Source organism: Aotus nancymaae, unplaced genomic scaffold (genome assembly GCF_030222135.1).
Source record: "Aotus nancymaae isolate 86718 unplaced genomic scaffold, 86718_ANA_hifiasm-v0.15.2.pri h1tg000014l, whole genome shotgun sequence".
Classification (NCBI taxonomy): Eukaryota; Metazoa; Chordata; class Mammalia; order Primates; family Aotidae; genus Aotus; species Aotus nancymaae.
In genome coordinates, this window is record NW_026988425.1 from 10,222,762 (window position 1) to 10,247,464 (window position 24,703).

At 45.9% G+C, this 24,703-nt stretch overlaps 1 protein-coding gene across 2 annotated transcripts; it reads right to left on the reverse strand.

Moving 5' to 3' along the window:
- Positions 1-1,396: 1,396 nt before the first annotated feature.
- CMBL (carboxymethylenebutenolidase homolog) lies at positions 1,397-23,658 on the reverse strand. 2 transcript variants are annotated; one of them, XM_021675372.2, is made up of 6 exons: positions 23,537-23,658; positions 11,508-11,741; positions 9,081-9,188; positions 7,196-7,338; positions 3,780-3,871; positions 1,397-2,768 (listed from the first exon to the last, which is right to left on the reverse strand). In XM_021675372.2, exons 2-6 carry the CDS (start codon positions 11,720-11,722, stop codon positions 2,589-2,591), a joined length of 738 nt encoding a protein of 245 aa, XP_021531047.2. In that variant the 5' UTR covers positions 11,723-11,741; positions 23,537-23,658; the 3' UTR covers positions 1,397-2,588. The 2 variants fall into 2 exon arrangements, with proteins under 2 accessions (XP_021531047.2, XP_021531046.2); XM_021675371.2 differs by having other exon boundaries at positions 23,480-23,657.
- Between the last annotated feature and the right edge of the window lie 1,045 nt (positions 23,659-24,703).

Below are 24,703 nucleotides of genomic sequence, written 5' to 3' on the forward strand. Positions count from 1 at the left end.
GGGAATTCTTTTAATTGTATGTTTCCTGAGCATCCATTTGAATATAAGTTGGACTTTCTTGTTTCAGAAGCAGAGATCAGTAACACAGTTTCCAGTTGTCCAACTCCTCCCAGCTCCCCCAGGTGGTCATCCAGACATCTCCCTTATAAAACCGCCTCCTGTGACCACCTCCCCATGGACAGCTGGGTATCACCTGTTTGGCTTGTCCCACTGACCCTCGCACCCACGCTGACCCCTCTCAGTCACAGCGTGAGTCCCCGGGGCTCATGCCCGCTTATTCTCATCCCTCCCCGCCGCCCCCATCAGAACCCCCATGGGAAACGTGTTCAGATAACACCCAGGGCCCTGAAGGCTTTGGCCCGCAGCTCCCTCTCTCTCTCTTCTTCTGCACCTGCTGGTTCAGCCCGTGTGTCCTGGTTGGCTCCCCACTTTGTTGTTTGTTTTTTGAGACCGAGTTTCGCTCTTGTTGTCCAAGTTGGTGCGATCTCAGCTCACTGCAACCTCTGCCTCCCGGGTTCAAGTGATTCTCCTAACTCTGCCTCCCGAGTAGCTGGGATTACAGGCGTGCACCACCACACTCAACTAATTTTTTGCATTTTTAGTAGAAACGGGGTTTCACCATCTTAGCCAGGATGGTCTCGAATCCCTGACGCCAGGTCATCTGCCTGCCTTGGCTTCCCAAAGTGCGGGGATTACAGGTGTTAGCCACTTGCACCCAGCCTGACTCCCCCTTTTTGCTGGCCCTGCTGCAAACTGTGCTGCCCTCACTTCTCTGGATCTGTAAGCAATAAACTGCCTCTGTCATTTCATGGGTTCTGATGAGTTGCTTCTTCTACCCCATCCTAAGTTCTTCCCTAGTCAGGGCTCTCTGGGAGAGTGGCTGTCTTGGTAGGAATAAACTGGACACAGGTCAGATGAGAGCCACAAGGGCATGTGCCCGGATAAACAGGCTTCCCATGAGATGGGCACCTGGCCACAGGCTGGACACTTAGGTATCAGGCCGTCCACCAGGACAAAGAAGGATCCCACGAAAGGCACATGGGAAACACCCAGCCCACATCCCCAGGACCCCCATCGGGGCAGGGCTAGAGTTTATAGCCACTCTCTCCTGAGAGGGACACCAAGACCAAATTAGGAGGAAAAAAAAGCAACATCGAGTCACGTGCCCGAAGTCACGTGCACGCAGCCTGCAGGTACAGGCGCAGGCGCACAGCTTCTCCACGACTCTGCCCTTTCCGCCGCTGCCAGAAACACCGGAGGGACTTCTGATGCAGCCTCAGGCCCTGGGATCCAAAAATGCCAGTGTTTGGAAAGCCACTCCCTGGGCGACAACAGCCGAGGACGCTCTAGCCCACTGTTTTCTGCTATCTTTTTTAAAAAGCCACAAATTCAAAAATTCGAAAAATTAGTTTATTAGTTTAATACAATAAGGTCAATGGAATCCTGTTTTGATCTCAATACTTCCCATATTGCAATCTATAAATGTGACAAATTCACCTGTCTAATGACGTGACAAGCATCTAGGCTGGGCAGTTAGCCTACCCCAGTTTACAGTTCACGTTCTTCATGCTTTGCAGCATTTGTCATTTTACACGATGTGTTCAAAGACCAGAAAAGCCCACACTTGACCTGTCAGCTGGTCCTTGAACAGCTGTAGGTTTTGTGTTTTGTGTGTTTTTTGTTTTGTTTTGTTTTGTTTGAGATACAGTCTCCCTCTGTTGCCCAGGCTGGAGTGCAGTGGTGCAATCTCCACTCACTGCAAGCTCTGCCTCCCAGGTTTGAGTGATTCCCCTGCCTCAGCCTCCTGAGTAGTTGGGATTACAGGCACCCGCCACCACGCTTGGCTAATTTTTGTATTTTTAGTAGAGACAGGGTTTCACCATGTTGGCCAGGCTGGTCTCAAACTCCTGACCTCAAGTGATCCACCCGCCTTGGCCTCCCAAACTGTTAGGATTACAGGCGTGAGCCACTGCACCCAACCTGTAGGTTTTAACTAATAATTAGGGTATTACTCTATCATTCAAATTCTCCAGGCACTGTCCTGGTTTTTAATTTTTCATTTTTATTTATTCATTTACTTTTGAGAAGGGGTCACTCTGTCGCCCAGGCTGGAGTGCGGTGGTGGCACAATCTCAGCTCACTGCAGTCTCCACCTCCCGTGTTCTACTGATTCTTGTGCCTCAGCCTCCCAAGTAGCTGGGACTACAGGAGTGCACCACCACACCAGGCTAATTCTGGCATTTTTTTGTAGAGATCGGCGGGGGGGGTCTCACTGTGTTAGCCAGGCTGGTATCAAACTCCTGACCTCAGGTAATCCACCTGCTTTGGCCTCCCAAAGTGTTGGGATTACAGGCATGAGCCACTGCACCCAGCCAGACCTTGGTTTTAAATTTTGATTTGATGTACATGTTAAAAATTAAATTATTTCATGTATTATTTCCTAAAGAATTTGTGTTTCAAATGACATAATGAATTTTAGGATTCCTACATTTATTTTATAAAGGTGAAAATTAAATCAATTGATCTAAGTATTTCCAAGCCAAGTTGGGGAGGAAAGCTCTTCTGGGAAGGCTTGCCCTTGATTCTTGCTACATGTACTTGTTCAGCCACTCGATTAAATTCCTTCTGGCCTCGTCAATGTAGGGCTTGTCTGCAGATGAACAGTCTTCTCTTTTCCGATGCACGAACCCGTGAGTCTGCCCGGAAAATGTCTTAATCTGATATTCAACTTTGCAGTGTTCTTTCAGCTTCTGGGTCAGCACGGATACCTGGTATGCAAAAGATTTCATGATTTTAGCCCTTGAGTAATACTTTCCATTCTCCACATCTTCAGTGAGCATTCATAACAGAGATTTCACATGGATGCTTTACGTTAGAAACAAGTTCCACAGTTATACTGAATTCTTTCCACTATATTTTTTTAAGACAGGGTCTCGCTCTGTTGCCCAGGCTGGAGTTTAGTGGCACGCCATCTTGGCTCACTGCAACCTCCACCTGCCAAGATCAAGCAGTTCTTCTGCCTCAGCCTCCGGAGTAGCAGGGATGACAGGCACCTGCCACCGCACCTGGCTAATTTTTGTATTTTTAGTACAGATGGGGTTTCACTATGTTGACCAGGCTGGTCTCAAACTCCTGACCTCAAGTGATCCACCTGCCTCAGCCTCCCAAAGTGCTGGGATTACAGGCATGAGCCACTGCACCCAGCCTTTACTGCTAATTTCATAATGAACACAGTTCTTATGTCTGGCAAAGGAGAGATTTCAGAGCAATGTGAAAATGATACATCTATTATTTGAATCACTTGCATTAATGTATTGGTTACTAATATTATAACAATAATTTCTAAATGACTACTTTTTTTTTTCTTAGAGTCAGGGTGTCACTCTGTCACCCAGCCTGGAGTTCAGTGGCACAATCGTGGCTCACTGCAGCCTCACAACTCCTGTGCCTAAGCAATCTTCCTGCTTCAGGGTCCTAAACAGCCGAGACTACAAGGTGTGTGCCACCATGCCAGCTAATTTTTTTATGTTTTTGTAGAGTGGGGATCTAGATAGACTGCCTAGCCTGGTTTCACATGGTGAAACCCCGTCTCTACTAAAAATACAAAAATTAGCCAGACGTGGTGGTGCACACCAGATACTCAGGAAGCTGAGGCAGGAGAATTGCTTGAATCCAGGAGACAGAGGTTGCAGTGAGCCGGGATCGCGCCACTGCACTCCAGCCTGAGCGAGAGAGTCTCCTTCTCAGAATAAATAAGAAGAGAAAAGATGCCAACTTACGTTCTCGAGTGGAATCACAGCATCATTTTCAGCAAAAATGAACAAGGTGGGGTTCTTTAAATTGTAAATGTCTTCGGAATCCTTGACGATGCCTGAAAAACGAGCACAGAGGCGTGATGTAGGATCCCCTCACTCATGCCACAGAAAACTGGGTTTCATTTTTCAAAGTAAAATGTCTGCTTTGGGGTCTTTATTTTCTTTTTTAGCCATTCCACAGAAGTGGCCTGACCTGTAAGATTAGCGTAAAAGAAGGCCAGGCGCAGTGGCTCACGCCTGTAATCCCAGCACTTTGGGAGGCAGAGGCAGGTGGATGGCTTAGGCTCAGGAGTTTGTGACTTTCCAGGTAACATCGCAAAACCCTGTCTCTACAAAAAAATATAGAAAAATAAGCCGGCCATGGTGGTGTGTGCCTGTAGTCTTAGCTACCTGGGGGACTAAGGTGGGCGGATCACTTGCGCCTGCGAAGTTGAGGCTGCTTGAGCCATGTTTGTGCCACTGCACTCCAGCCTGGGTGACAAGGTGAGACTGTATTTTAAAAGAAACCCAAAAAGATTGTTAAGAGTACAAGAGAAAATTTATTTAGTCAGATCTTCTTACTCTCCACCTCCCCACTTTATGTACTAAAAATCAGGCCATTAAATAATTGAATAAGACCTTGTCCACTGCCGAGTATGGGAAGATGTCGGAGCAGACTGGGGAATGCTCCCGCTGGGAAGTGCCTTCATTCACGAAGAGGTGATCACTTTCAAACCCTCATTCAAGAAGTTTCTCAGGCCTGCACAAGCCCCACAGATTCTGGCTTGAATGCTCTGAGTAGTTTCATTTGTAAGAGGAGCGCAGTCATTTCAATGAGTATTTAGACTCGAACTAGACCACAAGTGTGGAAGTGTGAAACAGACTAGGCCTCGCAGGTCAGTGTATAAAAATCAGTTTTTGGCTGGGCATAGTGGCTCACACCTGTAATCCTAGCACTTTGGGAGGCCAAGGCAGGTGGATCACTTGAGGTCAGGAGTTTGAGACCAGCCTGGTCACCAATGCAAAACCCTGTCTCTACTAAAAATACAAAATTAGCTGGGTTTGGTAGCCCCAGCTACTCAGGAGGCTGAGGTAGGAGAATTGCTTGGGCCCAGGAGGCGGAGGTTACAGTGAGCCAAGATCGTGCCACTGCACTCCAGCCTGCTGATAGACCAAGATGCTGTCTCAAAATAATAATAATAATAATAATAATAATAATTAGTTGTCATCTTTCATGTCAGCATTCGAGATTAATTCTGAAATTAGAAGCATGCTCTGCCTGACCCAGGCTGTCTGAAAACAACCTGTGGGTGTGTCCACTTCTATGGGAAAATACGTACGTGAAAGTTTTGCAGTAAGTTACCATTTTAAGATAAGAAGAAGTAAATAACTAACTTTTTTCCCACTTCCTACTGGCAGCACAGAAAAGCTAAGTAACAGAGAGAGCCTCCTTCACCTGTAACTACTCTTTAGGAAGCAGGGACCCCGGAAAAGGTGGTCACGCTCCCTTCCCCACTCTGGCAAAGTCACTTCATATGGCTGGGTCCCTTTTGATGTCCCTGGGCCTGAGCCCGGCCATGCTCCGCAGCTCACGCACTGCACAACAGCGGCCAGAAGGTGGCGCTGGGGAGGCATCCACTCCTGACCGCCTTTTGCTAAATCGCGCAAAAGCACTGTCTGGACAAAGCATCTGTCAGCTCCATTGTTCCCAGAGGCTGCAGTCCACGGCCTTGAGTTTCTGTCCTTTTGCGTCGTCCTAAGTCAATATTTGAGGGTTTTTTTTTTTCATGCTAAAAGTGGTCGAAAATACCACAGTGAGGAACCATTAAGCCAAGAAAAAATCATTAGTATAACTTCATGACCCACTTTAGACGTCCCAGGCTCAGCGATGGTTCCACGTACCCATACAATCATTGTTTTTCGCTTTCAGTACAGAATTCAATAAACTGCACGAGCTATTCAACACTCTATTATAAAACAGGCCTTGGCCCAGCTGGAGGCTGATGGCGGTGTTCAGCGGGGCCAGGTGAGGCTATGAAGATGGGTGTGAGGTGGATTAAATGCATTTTCGATGGAATATTTTCAATTTAGGATGAGTTTATCAGGACTTAGCCCCACTGTAAATAGAGAAGCATCTGCATTATTTTTAAAGGCTGTATTTTCTATGTGTCTTTTTTGTTTTTGTATATATATTGGTCTGAATGCTTCTATATCATGAATTTAGCAAGCAGTTTCTATATACAGATATAATGTCATTTCATTGCTATAAAACTTTGGCTTGTTTTGGCCAAAAATGTGTAAATTGCTATTTACATTTCAGAGTGTATTTTCCTTTCCTTTCTTCCTTTTTTTTTTTAAAGAGACAAGGTCTCACTCCCTGTCACCCAGGTTAGAGTGCAGTCGTGCATTCATAGCTCAGTGCAGCCTCTAACCTCTGGGCTCAAGTGATCCTCCTGCCTCAGCCTCCTGAGAGACTGGGACCACAGGCACGTGCTGGCACACCCAAGTAATTTAAAAATTTTTATAGCGACAAGGTCTCTCTATGTTGCCCAGGCTGATCTCCAACTCCTGAGCTCAAGCTATCTGCCTGTCTTGGACTCCCAAAGTGCTAGGATTACAGGCGTGAGCCACTGTGCCTGGCTGCCTTTGCTTTCTTTCTGTCTTTAGTGTGTGTGCGTGTTTGTGTACAGTTAAAACAATTTGTATCTTGGGAAAATCTTTTTCTTTCTTTCTTTTTTATTTTATTTTTTTTGAGACAGAGTCATGCTCTGTCACCCAGACTGGAGTGCAGTGGCGTGATCATGGCTCACTGCAGCCTGGATCTCCCTGGGCTCAAGCGATTCTCCCACCTCAGCCTCCTGAGTTGCTAGATCTACAGGTCCTTGCAACCACGCCCAGCTAAGTTTTGTATTTTTGTAGAGATGGGGTTTTGCCATGTTGCCCAGGCTGGTCTCCAGCCCCTGAGCTCAAGTGATCTGCCCGCCTCAGCTTCCCAAAGTGCTGGGATTACAGGCATCAGCCACTGCCAGAAAAATATTTTCATAGATGTTGCTCATAAAAATCTTGTGTAATGTAATGATATTGATCATCATTACATCATTGATCATCATTACATTAAAAACAATGCTATCTCCTTCATCCTAGGTGAAGAAATGCAGAGCTCAGGTTAGGTGGCTTTCCCAAAGTCACACCATTGGGACCTAGGCTTCTTCACTCCCAGTGACATCCTCTGGTTAACTGCATGACAAACCTCCACCCCTATTTTCAGTTTCTCAAAGCCCATTTCCATCAGATGGGCAGTCTCCACATTATTGGGGGTTGTGGACGGGGAGGCTTGTGATTGCTGTCGCTCTTCCACGCCTCCCTTTTGCATGGAGGAAAAATGCGCAACGCAGATTTACCGTAGACAGACACCCCTGCTCTGAATTCTGAGTATTTCATCATCAAATGATGGACAGCAATTCCACCCCAGCAGAATCCCACGAGGCCAATTCTCTGGGCGTGACACTGTTGTTTCAGATACTTCAAGACAGCAGTGATCTCTCTAGAACAGAAAGAAAAAGCATTCAAGAATCAGGGTTATTCTGTGAACCTCTCAAAGAGCTGTGCTGATACCAGGGCTGTATCAGCAACTGTTTTTGAAGTTGTCAAGGATTCTTCTTTTGGGCGCTCCATCCTCTCTCGCTCCCACCCAACTATTGCATCATGCCTGCAAGTCTCCCTGCCAAGCCCAGCCCCCCTCCAACTGCCTGACAGCTGCAGGCATGCTGCGCTCTTCCCAAAACACAGTTCCAACCAGCTCACTCCCAGCTGAGAGCTGAGCAGTCTTTCACAGCCTCGGGATGAAGGCCACAGCCCACAGCACGGCTCAGAAGGCCGGAGTCCACGATCTGCTCCCTACAGAGGGCCCCAGTCTCCTCTGTCCCCTGAGCCTCCCGGAAGGGTCTCCTCTCTCCTCTCTCCCATTACCAGCCACGACTACAGGCAGACACCCAGACACTCTCTGACTTCACACGTTCACTCTCTCCCCAAAACTCCCCACTCTGCATTGCTTGTCTCCTCCCCCACACAAAGAGTGCAGCCAAATTTGGAAGGACTATTTCAGCCACGAGGGGACCAAGAATAGTGGCCCTTGTCTGACAAATGATTCATCTGCAAACTGATTGTTTGGAACTCAGAACACATTTTCAACTAGAAACAATGGACCAAGTACAGGTGGGCTGCACACGTATGTTTACTGCAGCACAATTCACAGTTGCAAAGATATGCAACCTAAGTGCCCAATGACTGGTGAGTGGGTAAAGAAAGTGCAGTATATATACTCCATGGACTCTTAGCCATAAGAAAGAACAAAATAATAGTCTTTTGCAGCAACTTGGATGGAGCTGGAGGCCATTATTCTGAGTGAAATAACTCAGGAATGGAAAACCAAATACTCCCTGTTCTCACTTACAAGTGGGAGCTAAGCTGTGAGTAGATTCGCAAAGGCACACAGACTGATATATGGACTATGGAGACTCAGAAGGGGGAGGGTAGAAGGGGTGAGGACTAAAAGAACTATATAGTGGGTAAAATGTACACTACTCAGGTGACAGATGGACTAAAATCTCTCTTTTCATAGATGGTGCTCATAAAATAGTGTTTGATATTGATCTTCATCACAGAAAGAATGCTATCCCGGCTGGGTGTGGTGGTTCATGCCTATAGAGAGACATCATCTCTATTTTATTTTAAAATTTTTCATTCATTAATTTTTTTTTAGAGACAGAGTCTTGCCTAAAAATTTTAATTAAAACAAAATTTGTTTAATTAAAAAAATTTTAATTAAAACAAAATTTAAGCCAGGTGCGGTGGCTTATGCCTATAATCCCCAGCACTCTGGGGAGGCTGAGGTAGGTGGATCACCTGAGGTCAGGAGTTCGAGACCAGCCTGGCCAACATGTTGGAACCTCATCTCTACTAAAAATACAAAAATTAGCCAGGCATGGTGGCATACACCTGTAATCCCAGCTACTTGGGAGGCTGAGGCAGGAGAATTGCTTGAACCTGGGAGGCGGAGGTTCCAGTGAACCAAGATCGTGCCATTGCACTCCAGCCTGGGTGACAGAGCGAGACTCTGTCTCCAAAAAAAAAAAAATTTTTCCCCTGTGTGCCATGGGAAGGATTCCATTGGCCATGGAGAAGTCCTACCCTGAGGGAGGGAGTAGTGTCTGAAAGGTGAAGCCCACGTGGCTCTCTCCTCCCTGGCGCATGCCACACAAACGGCCATGTCTGTGGATAACTCACCTATCGATCTTCTGGGCATTTCTTGTTTTCAGCCACTCAGGGAAGATGGACCAGTCGCCAGAGGGGTCCCAAGGCTCTTGCCCTACAAAGAAATCTGGAACAATGGTTCTGCAAAATATAGACATGAATTGAGCTTAGTTTCAGAGCTGCTTGACTCAGGATTTTGCTTGCATGTATTTAAAAGCTTGCTAAGTTGGCAAGTCTGGCTCAGAGAAAAGGAAAAGCAGTGGCTGTGAAGGCCACCTTTGATCACAGCAAAGCAGCCACCTGGCACCAGGCGAAGCCATCTTAGGTTTCACAACCGCAGGTGCACAGCGTCTGGCAGCCAGTTGGTAACCCGGCCCTGCAAATGAGGCCATCCACAGGGCACACCCCCATGGGATAGGCGGGGGGCACCGGGGGAATGGGCCTGAGGTGGGTGGCTTTGAGGGCCCCTCCTGCCCCTCTCAGCCAGCCTGGGGGACTCCTGGCCTTTCACCCGAGCTTCAGGCTGGAAGGCACACCTGGCTAACACGTCCAGTCACTATGACCAAGCAGTTTTTCCAGCCTCCGCCCAAGACGCCAACGAAGCACAGTCTCCTCTCCAGAGGGTATGATCCTAAGACGGGCAGCGGAGAGCAAACACACCTGGCCCCAGTCCAGGTCGCTCTTCCACGCAAGCCAACCCAGAGGGATGGAGCCAGCCTCTTGGGTTGAGTCCTGTTTCCTAAAATAGAATGCCACCTGGTTGGAGGAACAGGGCTCCTCCTGTACGGGTAGAAAGAACACTGAAACTTGAGTGAGAAAATCCAAGTTCGAGGCTCAGTATACCGCATGCTGCCGTGTGGCCCTAACGGGTCATGCCACCACTTGCAGCCTCATTTTCTTATCAGACAAATAAACAGCACCCTTGCACTGCCGAACCTCAGAGGGGGCTCTGGAGAGCAAAAAGACTTGTATACATGTGAAAGTGCTTTGTAAACCAGGTGTCTTTCCTCATCGTTTATGTCCTGAGTCCTGCTAAAGGACCCACCGGGAAATAGCAGGAACAGCAATGCCATTTGATCGGCTGCTTGGGCGGTGTGATCTGGCGCAATGTCCCAGCTCTCTTTATGGCCTGGTTTCCTAATCTGCAAAATGAGAGCAACAGCAGCTCCACCCTCAAGGGGCTGCCGGAGGATTAAGGGCAAAGGTTCCAGTCATGCCCTTAGCACTGGCTCTAGCGGAGACAGAGGCTAGCTATTTTTTTTATTTATTTTTTTTTTTACTGGGCTTGCACCTGGAAAGTTAAGTTCCCTCATCTGGGGACGTGAAAAAGGACAACTTGAAGGAAGGTCTTTTCATTCAGCACTGAGTCTGCATTCCGTCAGGGCAGGCATGATTCCTTTAAGCCAGTTTCTCCTCCTAGAAAAACACGACGTAGGCTCACCCTCGGAGTCTCCAGCTTCTCTTTCTGTGAAAACAAAGGAATCCAGCCCTGCACCAAGCTCAGGGCTTGCTGGGTTGACGCTTTCCGACGCTGGAGAGGAAGGAAGGGTGCTGGCTCTCCTCTGTGCTTTATGCCAGGGGCAAATAAGAAGCAATTGGGTATCAGCCTTCGCCAAAGGCTGATACAAATTTGGCCAGACAAAGAGGTAAACTTTGGGAGGGGACCAAGGTCTCACTGTGCCACTTCTGAACCCCAATAACTAATTCTGACGGGGCTACGACGGTATGTGTGTGGACCAGGTGGATCCGTGGACGCCCTGTTGTCCAAATGGGCCTGTGAAATCTGACCCGAGGCTGAGCTGCTTGAAGGGCCAAGTGACGAGTCCATTTTGGAGCCGGTGAGGTCTGCCCAAGGTGTCCAGTGCCTGCGTCTGGCTGGAGCCCCACACGGAGAAAGAATTCTCGGTGTCCAGCAAGTCTAGAGGTCAGGTACGCCCAGGAAGACAAGAAGCCAGGGTTGGGTTAGCAGCACCAGGAGGGTGTTTAATTTCACATGACATTTCCCATTTACCTTGACCACAGTGAGATAAGGAAGTGTCTAATGTAAATACTGTATAGTCAGACTGTTGTTTTGGTATTTTTTTTCAGTTTCTTTGTTTTTGAGACAGAGTGTTGCTTTTGTCACCCAAACTGGAATACAATGGCATGTTCTTGGCTCACTACAACTCCTGCTTCCCAGATTCAAGCGATTCTCCTGCCTCAGCCTCCCGAGTAGCTAGGATTACAGGCATGCACCACCACGCCTGGCAATTTTTGTATTTTTAGTAGAGACAGGGTTTCGCCATGTTGGTCAGGATGGTGTCGAACTCCTGACCTCCAGTGATCTGCCCACCTCGTCCTCCCAAAATGCTGGGATTACAGGGCTGAGCCACTGTGCCCGGCAGTTTTTTTTTAAAGGGAACAAAATAAACCATCAAAATGTATATGAATTTAAACAAAGAAACAGAACTTTGTACATACGTGTATCCATTTCCTGAGATCATGTCAGCCATATATCTGGTATTGGGCAACTGCCAGCCAAATATATCTTGAATGACAATCACAGCTTTGCCTGCATCAACAGGGGATTTAGTGACATACGCCTTGATGTGCTCGACTTGAACTTCATGGCCCATCCCTCCATACTCAAGTCTGTGGCCAATGTCACACGGACAAGGATAAGCTTCGTTAGCCATTGCAGAGATTTAAGTCGGGCTGTGGACAGAGAAACGTGTCATATTCTGAATGGTGCAAATCTAAAGGTTATAAATGGTAAGTAAACCTCAGATCAAGATTATAGAAAAAATGCATTTTAACTACATCTATGGTATTAGGTAAGAAATCAGTGGTAACTTCTGGTTCTGGCAGCACTGCAGATTAAGGCTATAGACACTAGAAACGGCAGACTGAATAACAACAAAAAGAAGAGATGAAAGAACTCATAGGGAAAAGGGACTCCCCAGGGCCGGGATTGAAGAGGAAACTGAAAGCCAGGGTGAGGTTGAACCCACAGACGCTGATGGGCCTAGTGATGCTGGGGGACGGGGCCCGCCCCAGGAGCACCCCAACAATCGGGTGCTTAGGATTTAGTGTCGACGTGTAGAAGGAGCCTTGGAAGCATGTGAGAGCCCCGCCTGCAATGTCGAGCCCCCAAAGGTTCATGTCTCAGGTAAGGCGGCCAAAGCAAAACGGAGGAGCTCTACCCCCCAGGCTCCGGGATGTGCAAAGAAGCTCGTCTCTGTCTGGATTCTGAGTGGAAGGGAAAAAAGAAAGCGATCCCCACGTCTACACCAGGCTTGCAAAGTAGGAACACCTGGCTGAGAAATGAATACAAGTGACTCTGGGCCAGCGAAATGCCTGGAACACCTGGCAGAGGCCAATGCAAATCCGCTTCACCACGAGACTCCCACCGCTGAAGAGGAGCCCGTTAAAAAAACTACACACAAGGAGGCGATCCGAATTAACAAGAACAGGCAGACATGACAACTGGGAGGAATGGACGGTGGGAATGGGGCTTGAACTCACCAAAAAACACTTGGTGAATCAAAATAGAAAACAGGAAAGAATTAGGAAATTAAAAACCTGTTCATTAAAAAGCATCCGCTGATGCTGTGAAAGTGGGAAGAGTCGAACGAGGAGTTTGATTCGTAAATGACCGTGAAGAATCAGCTGAGATAACTCACCGCCTGCCCTCAGACCTGCCGAAACTTAAATAAATGTAAACAGACTGAACTCACTAGCTGAAACAGATTCTCAACTTGGATTTGTTTTGTTTTGTTTTTTGAGACTTTGAGACGGGATCTCGCTCTGTCGCCCAGGCTGGAGTGCAGTGGTACAAACACAGCTCACTACAGCTACAGCCTCGACCTCCTCCCTGGGCTCAAGTAATCCTCCCACCTTAGCCTCCCAAATAGCTGGGACTATGGAAAGCACCACCACAATCAACTCCTTTAAAATATATAGATATAGAGAGATGAGTTCTCACTACATTGCCCAGGTTGGTCTCATACTCCTGGGCCCACGCAATCATCCTGCCTCAGACTCCCAAAGTGCTAGGATTACAGGTGTGACCCACCGTGACTGGTTCAAATTAGACTTTTTAAAAATTGAGGTTCCATCAAAAAAGAGGAACTGGGAAGACTAAGCCCAAAGGCACGTATAGCGTGTCTCACACTTCATTAGCGACTGGAGAGTACAGTCATTACAAACAGATGTGAACTGCCTGCATATTAACCCACAATCAGTGTTTCAGCAAAGATTTTTATATAACAAATGCTATACAGATACCATGAAGAAATTATAATAAAGACCAAAAGATTTAGAACTGAATCACCATGAAAACACTATATAACAAAACTTGATACAATCAATACAGTGGTACTTAGAGACATTTTTATAGCCTAGACTGCATATACTTGAACAAGATGAAAGAATGAAATTAAGCTAAGAATCAAGAAGGTAGAGAAAAAAAATAGAACGAAGCCTGTCTTAGTCCATTCAAGCTGTTATAACAAAATACTGTGAACCGGGTAGCTCATGAATGCAGTTTATTTCTCACAGTTCTGGGGGCTGGGAAATCCCAGTTCAAGGCACTGGCAGGTGCAATGTTGGGTGAGACTCCACTTTCTGGTTCATAGATGGCACCCTCTCCTTGTGTCCTCACATGGTAGAAGGAACTAGTTGGCTCTCTGGGGTCTCTTTTATAAGGACACTAATCCCTGTAGTAAGAGCTCTGCCCTCATGACCTAATCACTTCCCAAAGACCTGACCTCCTAATACCATCACCTTGAGGGTTAGGATTTCAACATAGGCATTCTGGGGAGACACACACATTCAGACCACAGCAAACCCTACGAAGAGAAAATAATAAAGAAGCAATAGAGGAAAACCAAAAGGATTAAAATATGATTCCTTGAAAAGTTATAAAATAGACACATCTCCAACAAAACTGACCAATAAAAGGCAAAGAGTGCTGAACACACACATGCAACAATAAAATGATATCTGGAATGAAAAGGTGACATAAAGATTTTACCCTTAAAAATCATAAGAAATTGCTGGGCGTGGTGGCTCACATCTGTGATCCCAGCACTTTGGGAGGCCGAGGTGGGCAGATCATGAGGTCAGGAGTTTGACACCAGCCTGACCAACATGGTAAAACCCCATCTCTAATAAAAATATAAAAAAAATTTAGCCGGGTGTGGTGGTACATGCCTGTAATCCCAGTTACTCCAGAAGCTGAGGCAGGAGAATTGCTTGAACACGGGAGGTGGAGGTTGCAGTGAGCCAAGATCCAGTCACTGCACTCCAGCCTGGGTGACAGAGCAAGACTCTGTCTCAAAAAATAAAAAATAAAAATAAGAAATTAATACAAACAACTTTATGTTAATAAATTTGAAAACAGAAAAAAAATTGTCAAATTGGTGAAAGAGAAAAGAGAGGAAATGTTTCCCAACTATTTTATATGTCTGTCTTTGAAATCTGGCCAGGGGCGGTGCCTCACACCTGTAATCCTAGCACTTTGAAAGGCTGAAGTGGGAGGATTGCTTGAGCTCAGATGTTTGAGAAAAGCCTGGGTAACATAGTAAGACCCTGTGTCTACAAAAAAAAAAAAATTAGCCTGGTGTGGTGGTGCATGCCTATAGTCCCAGCTCCTTGGAAGGCTGAAGTGGGAGGATCCCTGAGCCTGAGAGGTCGTGGCTACAATGAGCTATAATTGATTTGATCACCCACCACACTCCAGCCTGGGTGACAGAGAAAGACTATCAAAAAAAAGAAAAAAATTTCAAAGTAACAGGAAAAAAGGTCGTGAGACAACTCCAGATGAAAAGAAACAAGAGAGAAATAAACTCGACTGCACCACGTGAACCTTAACTAGATCCTGGTTCACAATTAAGAACAGCTATATGAGACATTTGGAGACAACAGAAGGAGGGAATATGGACGGGGTTAATGCTATTAATTACCACTACTTTTTCAGGTATGAGACAAGCGGCAATACAGAATGTTCCTAGATAGATGATGTATACTAAGTACTGAAGAATGAAGTGTCATAGCCTCTGCGATTTATCCCCAAATGGCTCACAAAATACACATGTACACAACACACATACAGACATGTAAAGCAATATGGCAAATTGCCAAGAATTGTTGAATCCACACGATCCATGTATAAATGTTTGCTGTACTATTCCTTCCATTTTTCTGGATCCGAAAATTTTTTATAACCAAAAATTGGGGTGGGAGACCTGACAAAAAATATTCACTAATCCAAAAAAAAAATATATCGGGAGTAAATGTCTACTTGGAGCAAATAATGTCTTGGATACAAAAACTGAACAAAGATAAATTGAGAATGAAAAATTGAATGACTCTTTTATTTATAAATGTAGGTGCAAAAGCCCTAAGTGAAATATTTGCACACAAATTCTTACAATGTATTTTAAAAGGTATATATAATGACCATATCATGATTGCAAAGATGGTTTGCCGTTACACATTCTATGATGTAATACATGATATTAACAAATTTAAGGAGTGAATCCATGTTTGCAGATTCTGTATTCATGAATTCATCTACTTGCTGTTTTTGTTTTTGGTTTTTTTTTTTGAGATGGAGTCTCGCTCCTGTCACCCAGGCTGGAGTGTAGTGGTATGATCTCAGCTCACTGCAACCTCTGCCTTCTGGGTTCAAACGATTCTCCTGCCTCTGCCTCCTGATAAGTGGGATTACAGGCATCCGCCACCAGGCCCAGTTAATTTTTGTATGTTTAGTAGAGACGGGGTTTCACCATGTTGGCCAGGCTGGTCTCAAACTCCTGACCTCAGGTGATCCACCTGCCTTGGCCTCCCAAAGTGCATTACAGGTGTGAGCCACTGTGCCTGGCCATACCTGCTCAATGTATTTTGTAACCCCACCATCATTCACAGACATTCAAAAACTGTGAACTGTCAATGTGCACATTCCCAGCTGAGAACACACAGGGTGCAATAGACTGAAAGTGTCCCCCAAAAGTCAGATGTTGAAAGCCTAATTCTAATGGAATGATATTTGGAGGTGGCGTCTTTGGCAGTCAAGTAGTTCACAAGTGCAGAGCCCTCAAGAATGGGATGAGTGCCTTACAAAAGCCCAGAGAACTGGCCTGCCTTCTTCCTTCCTGGTGAGAACACAGACAGAAGATGACTGTCCGCAAACCAGAAACAGGCCCTCAGCAGACACTGGATCCGCCAGCGCCTTGGTCTTGGACTTCTCAGCCTCCAGAACTGTGAGAAATGTTTGTTGTTGAAGCCACATTCATTAGAGCGGCCCGACTGCCTGCAACACTCTGCCTTCTCATTTTAGCTCTCACAGTGTGAACAAGTGTCCTTCGTGTCTTAGTGCACATTTTTGTGCTTTCTGCGGGGTTGACTGTGCTGTTTAAAAGGCCCCACACTTAGTCCTCACATGCTGTCTACTGTTCTCAATACGGGAAGGCTGTGATGTGCCTTATGGAGAAAATGCGGGTGTTGGAGAACCTTTGTTCAGGCATGAGTTACACACCTGTTGGCCATGAGCACCCTGTTAATGAGTCATCAATATATATTAAAAAGGTGTCTTCCACAAAAACACACATAAAACCAGGGTTATGTATTGGTCAATTGAGGAAAATGTTGTGACCAGACCAGAGGTTTCTGGGAAGCTAACCCTGGATTTTCCCCAAGAGCAATATAGTTTAGGATTTGTTAACTCAGTGTTTGTCATGGCTTTACTACTACAAATACTAACAATGACTGTATGTGGGTTTTCTTTGTTTTTTGGTTGGTTGAGACAGAGTCTTACTCTGCCCCCACGCTGGAGTGCAGTGATGTAATCTTGGCTCCCTGCAACCTCCACCTACTGGGTTCAAGCAATTCTCCTGCCTCAGCCTCCTGAATAGCTGGGACTACAGGCGAGCACCACAACACCCTGCTAATTTTTGTATTTTTGGTAGAGACAGGGTTTCGCCATGTTGGCCAGCCTGGTCTTGAACTCCTGACCTCAGGTGATCCACTGCGCCAGAACTGTAGGTGGTATTTAAACTTTAAGACTGAATGACATCATTTAGAAAAGGTGCTGGATGAAGAAAAGAGGAATCTAAAAGACTGAGCCCTGGGGTCCTTCAACACTAACACTTCAGGGAGATGGGAAGGAACCAGTGAGTGAGGCATGAGTCTGGGAAGGGACAGCCAGTGACGGGGGAGGAAGACCCCGAGTGCAGTGTCCTGGGTCTGAGTGAAGAATGGGTATCCAGGGGAGGTCAATAAATGCTGAGGGTTGCCCTCAGGGCTTGGCAAAGTGAAGGTCATTGGTGACCTCCACAAGGATAGGCTTGGGCAAGGGCATGGGTGACAGCATGATCACAGTGGGCTTAAAAGAGACTGAGAGGAGACTGGGCACAATGGCTCACGCCTATAATCCCAGCACTTTGAGAGGCCAAGACGGGCAGGTCATTTGAGGACAGGAGTTCGAGACCAGCCTGGCCAACATGGCGAAACCCCATCTCTACTAAAAATACAAAAATTAGCCAGGCGCAGTGTTGCTTGCCTATAATCCCAGCTACTTGAGAGGCTGAGGCAAGAGAATTGCTTGAACCCAGGAGGCGGAGGTTGCAGTGAGCCAAGATGGAGCCATTGCACTTCAGCCTGGGCAACAAGATTGAAAGTCCATCTGAAAAAAAAAAAGGAGCAAAGAGACTGTGCAAAAGACAGAGAAAAGATACACTGATGAGTCTTTTTTTTTTTTAATGGAATAAATCTCAGCCTATTTGTTTGTGGATAAGAATGACGCCATAAAGAGGAAAACGGACAAAACACAATCCCCGCCCGGGGGAGAGGGAAGCCGAGGGTGCGAGGGAGGGGAGGGTCTGGCGCACAGTGCGGGAGCCGCCTTCTTCCGCAGCGCGGACAGTCCTCACGCGCCCAAGGGAGGCTGAGGACGTGGCCGCAGACGCAGGTGGTGGGCGGGTGTGCGGCGGGAGACTGTGGATGCTCCCTATTGACATCTGCTTGCTCACAGAACTGAGAAGCAGAGTCAGCAGCTCAGGGTGAGAGGCGGGAGGAGGGCTGGGGAGAGCAGAAGCAGGAGAACGGCGGCGGGGGAAAGACGACCAGGGAGAAGTACTGTGGTCGGGGAGATGTATGCTGTTTCCTCCAGCAGGGTCCAGCAGCGGGGGCAGGCACAGAGCAGTCCAAGAGAGAGGGACAAGGGAGTTCTGTAGTCACGAGAAGGGGCAGGAGGGAGCTGTGGGGGGAGGAAGGACTGGCCATCCAAAGACCGACGCTGCAGCACTGAACTACCCAGGTGAGAAAGCCAATCACCATGGATCCCCACCTACCCCAGCACCCGAGCATATCAGATGGCTAGAAATCTAAGTAGGAAAGGCGAAATTCAACTATTAGAGGGACATACAGAATACTTTTTTCTCATACTTTGGAATAAGGCGGAATTTCTTAAATTTGACCCCAAAAAAATCAACCATAAGGAAAAGGATTATAAATCCCATTTCACTGTAACCAATTTTGTTTAAAAAAAAAAAAAAAAAGGAAAGACAACTGCAGAAAACTGAATACTAAGTGGGTATCTGATGATATTGCAAATTATTGTGAATTCTGGCAAGGGAAGATAATGGTATTGCAGCCATGTTTTTGGAGCTCCTGTCTTTCATAGATGCAGCATGATATTCGCACAGATGACATGACCAGAGATCTGAGATTTACTTCAAAATACTCCATTTGGGCCGGGTGCGGTGGCTCACACATGTAATCTCAGCACTTTGGGAGGCCGAGGCAGGTGGATCACCTGAAGTCAGGAGTTTGAGACCAGCCTGGCCAACATGGTGAAACCCCGCTTCTACTAAAAATACAAAAATTAGCTGGGCAGAGTGGTGAGCACCTGTAATCCCAGCTACTGGGGAGGCTGAGGCATGAGAATCGCTTGAATCCAGGAGGAAAAAGTTGCAATGAGATGAGACAGCGCCACTGCACTCCAGCCTGGGCGACAGAGCAAGAGTCCATCTCAAAACACATATAAATAAAAACCCAAAATAGCCCCATACGGGGTAGGGTGGACGAGGTGTCCACGTGCCTATAATCCCAGCTACTTGAGAGGCTGAGGCAAGAGAATAGCTTGAACCCAGGAGATAGAGGTTGCAGTGAGCCGAGATCATGCTGTTGCACTCTAGCCTGGGCAACAGCAAGATGGTGGTGCAGCTAGAATGTCCCGTGTACTAATCTCTCTTATATATGCTTGAGATTTTCCATGACAAAAAGCTTTAAAAATTGGATTAATAACATAATAACTAACTAAGAAGAAAGATTAATAAGATAATGATTAACATTAAAATAAAAGTCTCCATAAACAAAGTGAGAAAACAACATAAAATAGGAGAGGATATTATTTTATGAACAGAGGACTTAGTATCTATATAGAATATATAAAGAATTCTTATAAATAACCAAGAAAAAGACAACCCAATAGAAAAATTCACACGAATGGGCAATTTACAAAAAAGTACACCTGAATGTCCCATAAACACATGAAGAGATATTCAACCTCACTGTACTTAAGGAAGTTATAATAAGAACAATAATGAAATACTATTTTCCATCTTGCTGAATGACAAAAGTCTGTTAACACACAGAGATGATGGTACATTTGTAGGGAAATGGGAGCGAGTGTGAACTGATAGAAACCCTGGAAGCGGTCTGGCAAGGTCTAGCAGAGTTAGACACATCCTGCACCCCAGATATCCCACCGCTAATGTTTCCTTAGAGAAATTCACATCACATGTGGGACGCGGTGGCTCACACCTGTAATCCCAGCACGTTGGGAGGCCAAGGGCTCAGATGACTTGAGCCCAGGAATTCAGACCATCCTGGGTAACATGGTAAAACCCATCTCTTCAAAAAGAAAGGAAAAATTAGCCAGGCATGGTGGTGTGCACCTATGGTTCCAGCTACTCAGGAGGCTGAGGTGGAAGGATTGCTTGAGTCCAGGAGGCCAAGATTGCACCAATGCACTCCAGCCTTGGTGTTAGAGTGAGACCCTATTTCAAAAAAAAAGGGAGAAAGAGAAATTTGCACATGCACACGCAGTTACATGCAGTGATTATGGAAAAATGTTCTTGGCACCAGTAATGTGATGACAACACCTGGAAGCAATCTGACCACCAACAGGAGAATGAATAACTGCAATTTATTGATTGGTATGGGTTGAACTGTGTTCTCCCAAAATATATGTTTAAGTCCTAGCCCCCACTCCCTGTGCATGTGGCCTTAACTGGACACAGGGCCTTGCAGATATCATGGAGTTAAGATGAGGTCATACTGGAGTAGGGGAGACCATAAATCCAATGACTGGTGTCCTTCTAAGAAGGGGATAATGTGGACAAAGACACAACAGACACACAGAGGAGAGGGCTGTGCAAAGATGGAGGTAGAGACGGGAAGGATGCATCTGCAAGCCAAGGACTGCCGGCCCCCACCAGATGCTGGAAGAGGAAAGGAGGGGTTCTCCTCTACAGGTTTCAGAAAGAGCAGAGCCCTGCTGACACTTAGAATTTGGACTCCTGGCCTCCAGAACTATGAAGCATTGTGTTGCTTTAAGTCACCCAGTATCTGGTAATGTTATGGCAGCTGTTGAAAATGAATACATTTGTAAAAAGAATATTACACAACAGTTTGATGAAGAGGCTGCATCTGTAATTTATCAATACAATAAATCTCCGGACCCACACGGTGGCTCACATCCGTAATCCCAGCACTTTGGGAGGCCGAGGTGTGGTCATAGCTTGAGGCCAGGAGTATGAGACCAGCCTGAGCAACATAGGGAGACTGCATCTCTAAAAAAAAAAAAAAAATTAATTAGCCGGGCACCGTGGCATGCATGCATAGTCCCAGCTACTCAGGAGGCTGAAAGGAGGATCATGTGAACCCAGGAGGTCAAGGCTGCAGTGAGCTATGATCACACCACTGAACTCCAGCCTGGGCTACAGAGTGAGACCCTGTCTCTAAAAATAAAAAACTTTTTAAAAATCTCAAAAATATAATGCTATGTAAAAACACATAGTATATTGATGCTAAATAAATAACAACTGAAAAATATTCATTTTATTAGTAAATATACTGTAGGGAAAGTGTCATGCATGGGGAAGAATGATCACCATTAGGACCATGGTTACTGGGAAGAGAGGGGAGGAAGGATGGAGACTGTGGACTTTATTACATTTTATTTCCTTAAAAAGTTTTGACTTGAAGTATATAGGGCAGCATGGTATTATCTCTTAAATCTGGGTGATGGGAAAGGGTGGCTGTTACATAATTTCCTGCTTATTACTGAATATTCTTAGTCTTTCATAATTAGAAATAAAGTAATTAGATTTGGAGAAGAAAGAAATTAATAACTAGTTATCCAATCAAGGACAACTGGACTCTAGTTTTCTTGGTTTTATTTTCATAAGCTACATTACAGAACTATAATTAGTAAGACACAATAATTCAACATTGTCATTTTACACCATTTCAGAAAAACTGTCAAGCCATGCTTTCCTCTGCTGTCACAATACGACCATCATCACCACTGTGACCAAATGTAAGGGGGTGGGGCAGCGGGCAGTGAGGGCTCAGTTCCCAAGACTGCCCCACCCCTCAGCCACAAGCAGCACGTCCAGGCCTGTAGAACTTCCTTTTTTCCCTTTTTTGAGATGAAATCTTGCTCTGTCACCGAGGCTGGAGTGCAGTGCCACGATCTCGACTCACTGCAACCTCCGCCTCCTGGGTTCAAGCCATTCTCCTGCCTCAGCTTTCCTAATAGCTGGGATTACAGGTGTGTGCCACTACCCCTGGCTAATTTTTTTGTATTTTTAGTAGAGATAAGGTTTCACCATGTTGGCCAGGCTGGTCTGAGCTGACTTCTTATCTGGGCTGTTTGTTCTATGAGGACCCAAGAATCAGAGAAACTCCTGGCTGTAGGAAGTAGAAAGTTCCTTTTTAAAGTTTCCTTTCTTGTAGAATAAATGTGCTAATAACTTGTTAAGCCCTATCCTATGTAGCTGTTAAACATGCCATACTCACAGGCACGTAGTATATTATAAGTCCCTGTACTTTAACCAAAATATCTGTGCTGCACGTGCTCATAGGCATGTCCCAGCTCCCCATTGCTTTTACCTGTTTAGAAAAGTTTTAAGTTGTTAGCCAATCGGGTTTTAGTTTACACTGTGAGGTCTGGCTCCAGCCGACAGATATCAGACACATCAGTAAGGATGACCCCAAATACGTAAGGGATAAATGTGTGTGTTTTCCTTTGTTCACTGTACTCTCATGGCACAATGGCTAGCAACGGTACCCTTCCTGCAGTCCAGGAAGTAAAAATTATGTTGCTAAACGATCCTTTGTCTCAGTGCTAATTTTTCTTTACAGCACCGAGCATCTATTTCCAACATCTATTTCCAACACTAGCCATTCCAGGAAGCCTCTAATCTGAATGTTTTTACTTTATTTTCAGTTGATATTCATTTTGCAAAAGGAACGTTTACAACCAGGCAAGCAGCCCTCTAGGCTGATCCCACAAGGTTATTCTCCCGCAGGAGAGGCCCCTGTGTGGTGCATGCCAACGGCTGGACTCCTGCCCAGACCCTGCATGTGGGCACAGCAGCCAGGCTGTACCTTGTGCCAGGGGCCAAGTCCACACTGGGCAGGGCGAACAGTTTCTACCCTGGCAAGTTTCAAGGAACATACCCTTGACCCTCAACTAACTGTACTATATTTTCTGTATATATCTTTCAGGATTTTAGCTTCCTCCTGCAAATGCACTGTAAACCAAAAATAAAATTCCAAGCCTCCCAACTGACCGACCGCACCTCTCCTCTTGGCCAAGGGGATTCCAAATAAATCTGTAAAACTAATTCAGGCCATGACAGGAAGGAGGGGCTAGGCTCAGTGGCTCATGCCTACAATCCCAGCACATTGGGAGGCCAAGGCTGGTGCATCATTTGAGGCAATGAGTTCAAGACCAGCCTGACCAACATGGCGAAACCCCGTCTCTACTAAAAATACAAAAATCAGCCAGGTATGGTGGCGCACACCTGTAATCCCAGCTACTCAGGTGGCTGAGGCAGGAGAATCGCTTGAACCCAGGGGGTTGCAGCAAGACTCTATCTCAAAAAAAAAAAAAGGCAGGAAGGAGGAGTCCAACACGCCTCATTATTCCCGCTGAAGTTCAGGCACAACTGATCAGCATTAACATTAAAACAGAGATCTTAAGACTGACGAAACAGACTTTTTGTAGAAACAAGGTATGAAATTCCAACCTGATTCTAAGATAGCATCAAAGGATACAGACAGCAGGCCCTGAAACAAATCAAGTATTTTACCTCAAAATCTTTTTTGACGTATTTTGAAATGGCCCTGCCAAGCCATCTCTTCTAGGGAAAACTTACATTCTGTAGAGAATCTCCTTCCCTTTCCAGGTCTCTTTCCAATCCTGGAAAGATTACCTGAGAGTCTGGCTCCTTTCAAAGGTCTGGATAGGAAACGCCTGCTGCTGTTGCCTCTAACGGCAGCCACGTGGGAGACTTCACCTATATAACAAGAACTCTGGTCTCCCAAACCTCTTACCTTAACCCAGACACTCCTTTCTATCGATTCCAGGTCTTTCATTAAGTTAACAATTTTAACTCTTGTTAAATTATTAACTTAATGTAATAATTTAATAATGTAAGCTGCCACCCTGACCTTTCATCCCTTATCATCCCTGACCTTTGAGTTGTCCCACCTTTCCAGACTGAACCAATGTACACTCACATGTATTGACTGAGGTCCTATATCTCCCTAAAAGGTATAAAACCAAGCTGTAACTCAACCACCTCGGGCACATGTCCTCAGGACCTCCGGAGGCGGTGTCATGGCTCACGGGCCTCACATTTGGCTCAGAATAAACTTCTTCAAACATTTACAGAGTTTGGCTTTCGTCAACACACATGTTAAACGATGATTTTTGGGAAGAAGTAAACCGTCGCTCTTCAACAGATAGAAAAACAAACAACAGTGGCGGCTCGCGTCTGTACTCCCAGCACTTTGGGAGGCCGAGGTGGGTGGATCACCTGAGGTCAGGAGTTTGAGACCAGCCTGACCAACATGGTGAAACCCAGTCTGTACTAAAAATACAAAAAATTAGCCAGGAGTGGTGGCGGACACCTATAATCCCAGCTACTTGAGAGGCTAAAGCAGGAGAATCACTTGTACCCAGGAAGTAGAGGTTGTAGTGAGCCCAGATCATGCCACTGCACTCCAGCCTGGGTTACAAGAGCAAAACTCTGTCTCAAAGCAAAAAAAAAAAAAAAAAAAAAAAAAAAAAGACACATGCATACGTATGTTTGCTGCAGCACTATTCACAATAGCAAATACATGGAACTAACTTAAATGCCCATCAATGATAGACTGGATAAAGAAAATGTGGCACATATGCGCCATGGAATACTATGCAGCCATAAAAAAGGATTAGTTTATGTCTTTTGCAGGGATATGAAACCATCATTCTCAGCAAACTGACACAAGAACAGAAAATCAAACACCATATGTTCTCACTCATAAGTGGGAGTTGAACAATGAGAACATATGGACACCAGGAGGGGAACATCTCACACCAGGGCCTGTTGGGGGTT

Excerpts from the sequence above, each read along its gene's own strand:
- CMBL (XM_021675372.2), bottom strand. The coding sequence starts at position 11,722 with ATGGCTAACGAAGCTTATCCTTGTCCGTGTGACATTGGCCACAGACTT. Across the intron at positions 3,872-7,195 it reads AGCAGGGGTGTCTGTCTACG|GCATCGTCAAGGATTCCGAA; the intron begins GTAAATCTGCGT and ends CTCGTTTTTCAG. Across the intron at positions 2,769-3,779 it reads CTGTGATTCCACTCGAGAAC|GTATCCGTGCTGACCCAGAA; the intron begins GTAAGTTGGCAT and ends TTTGCATACCAG.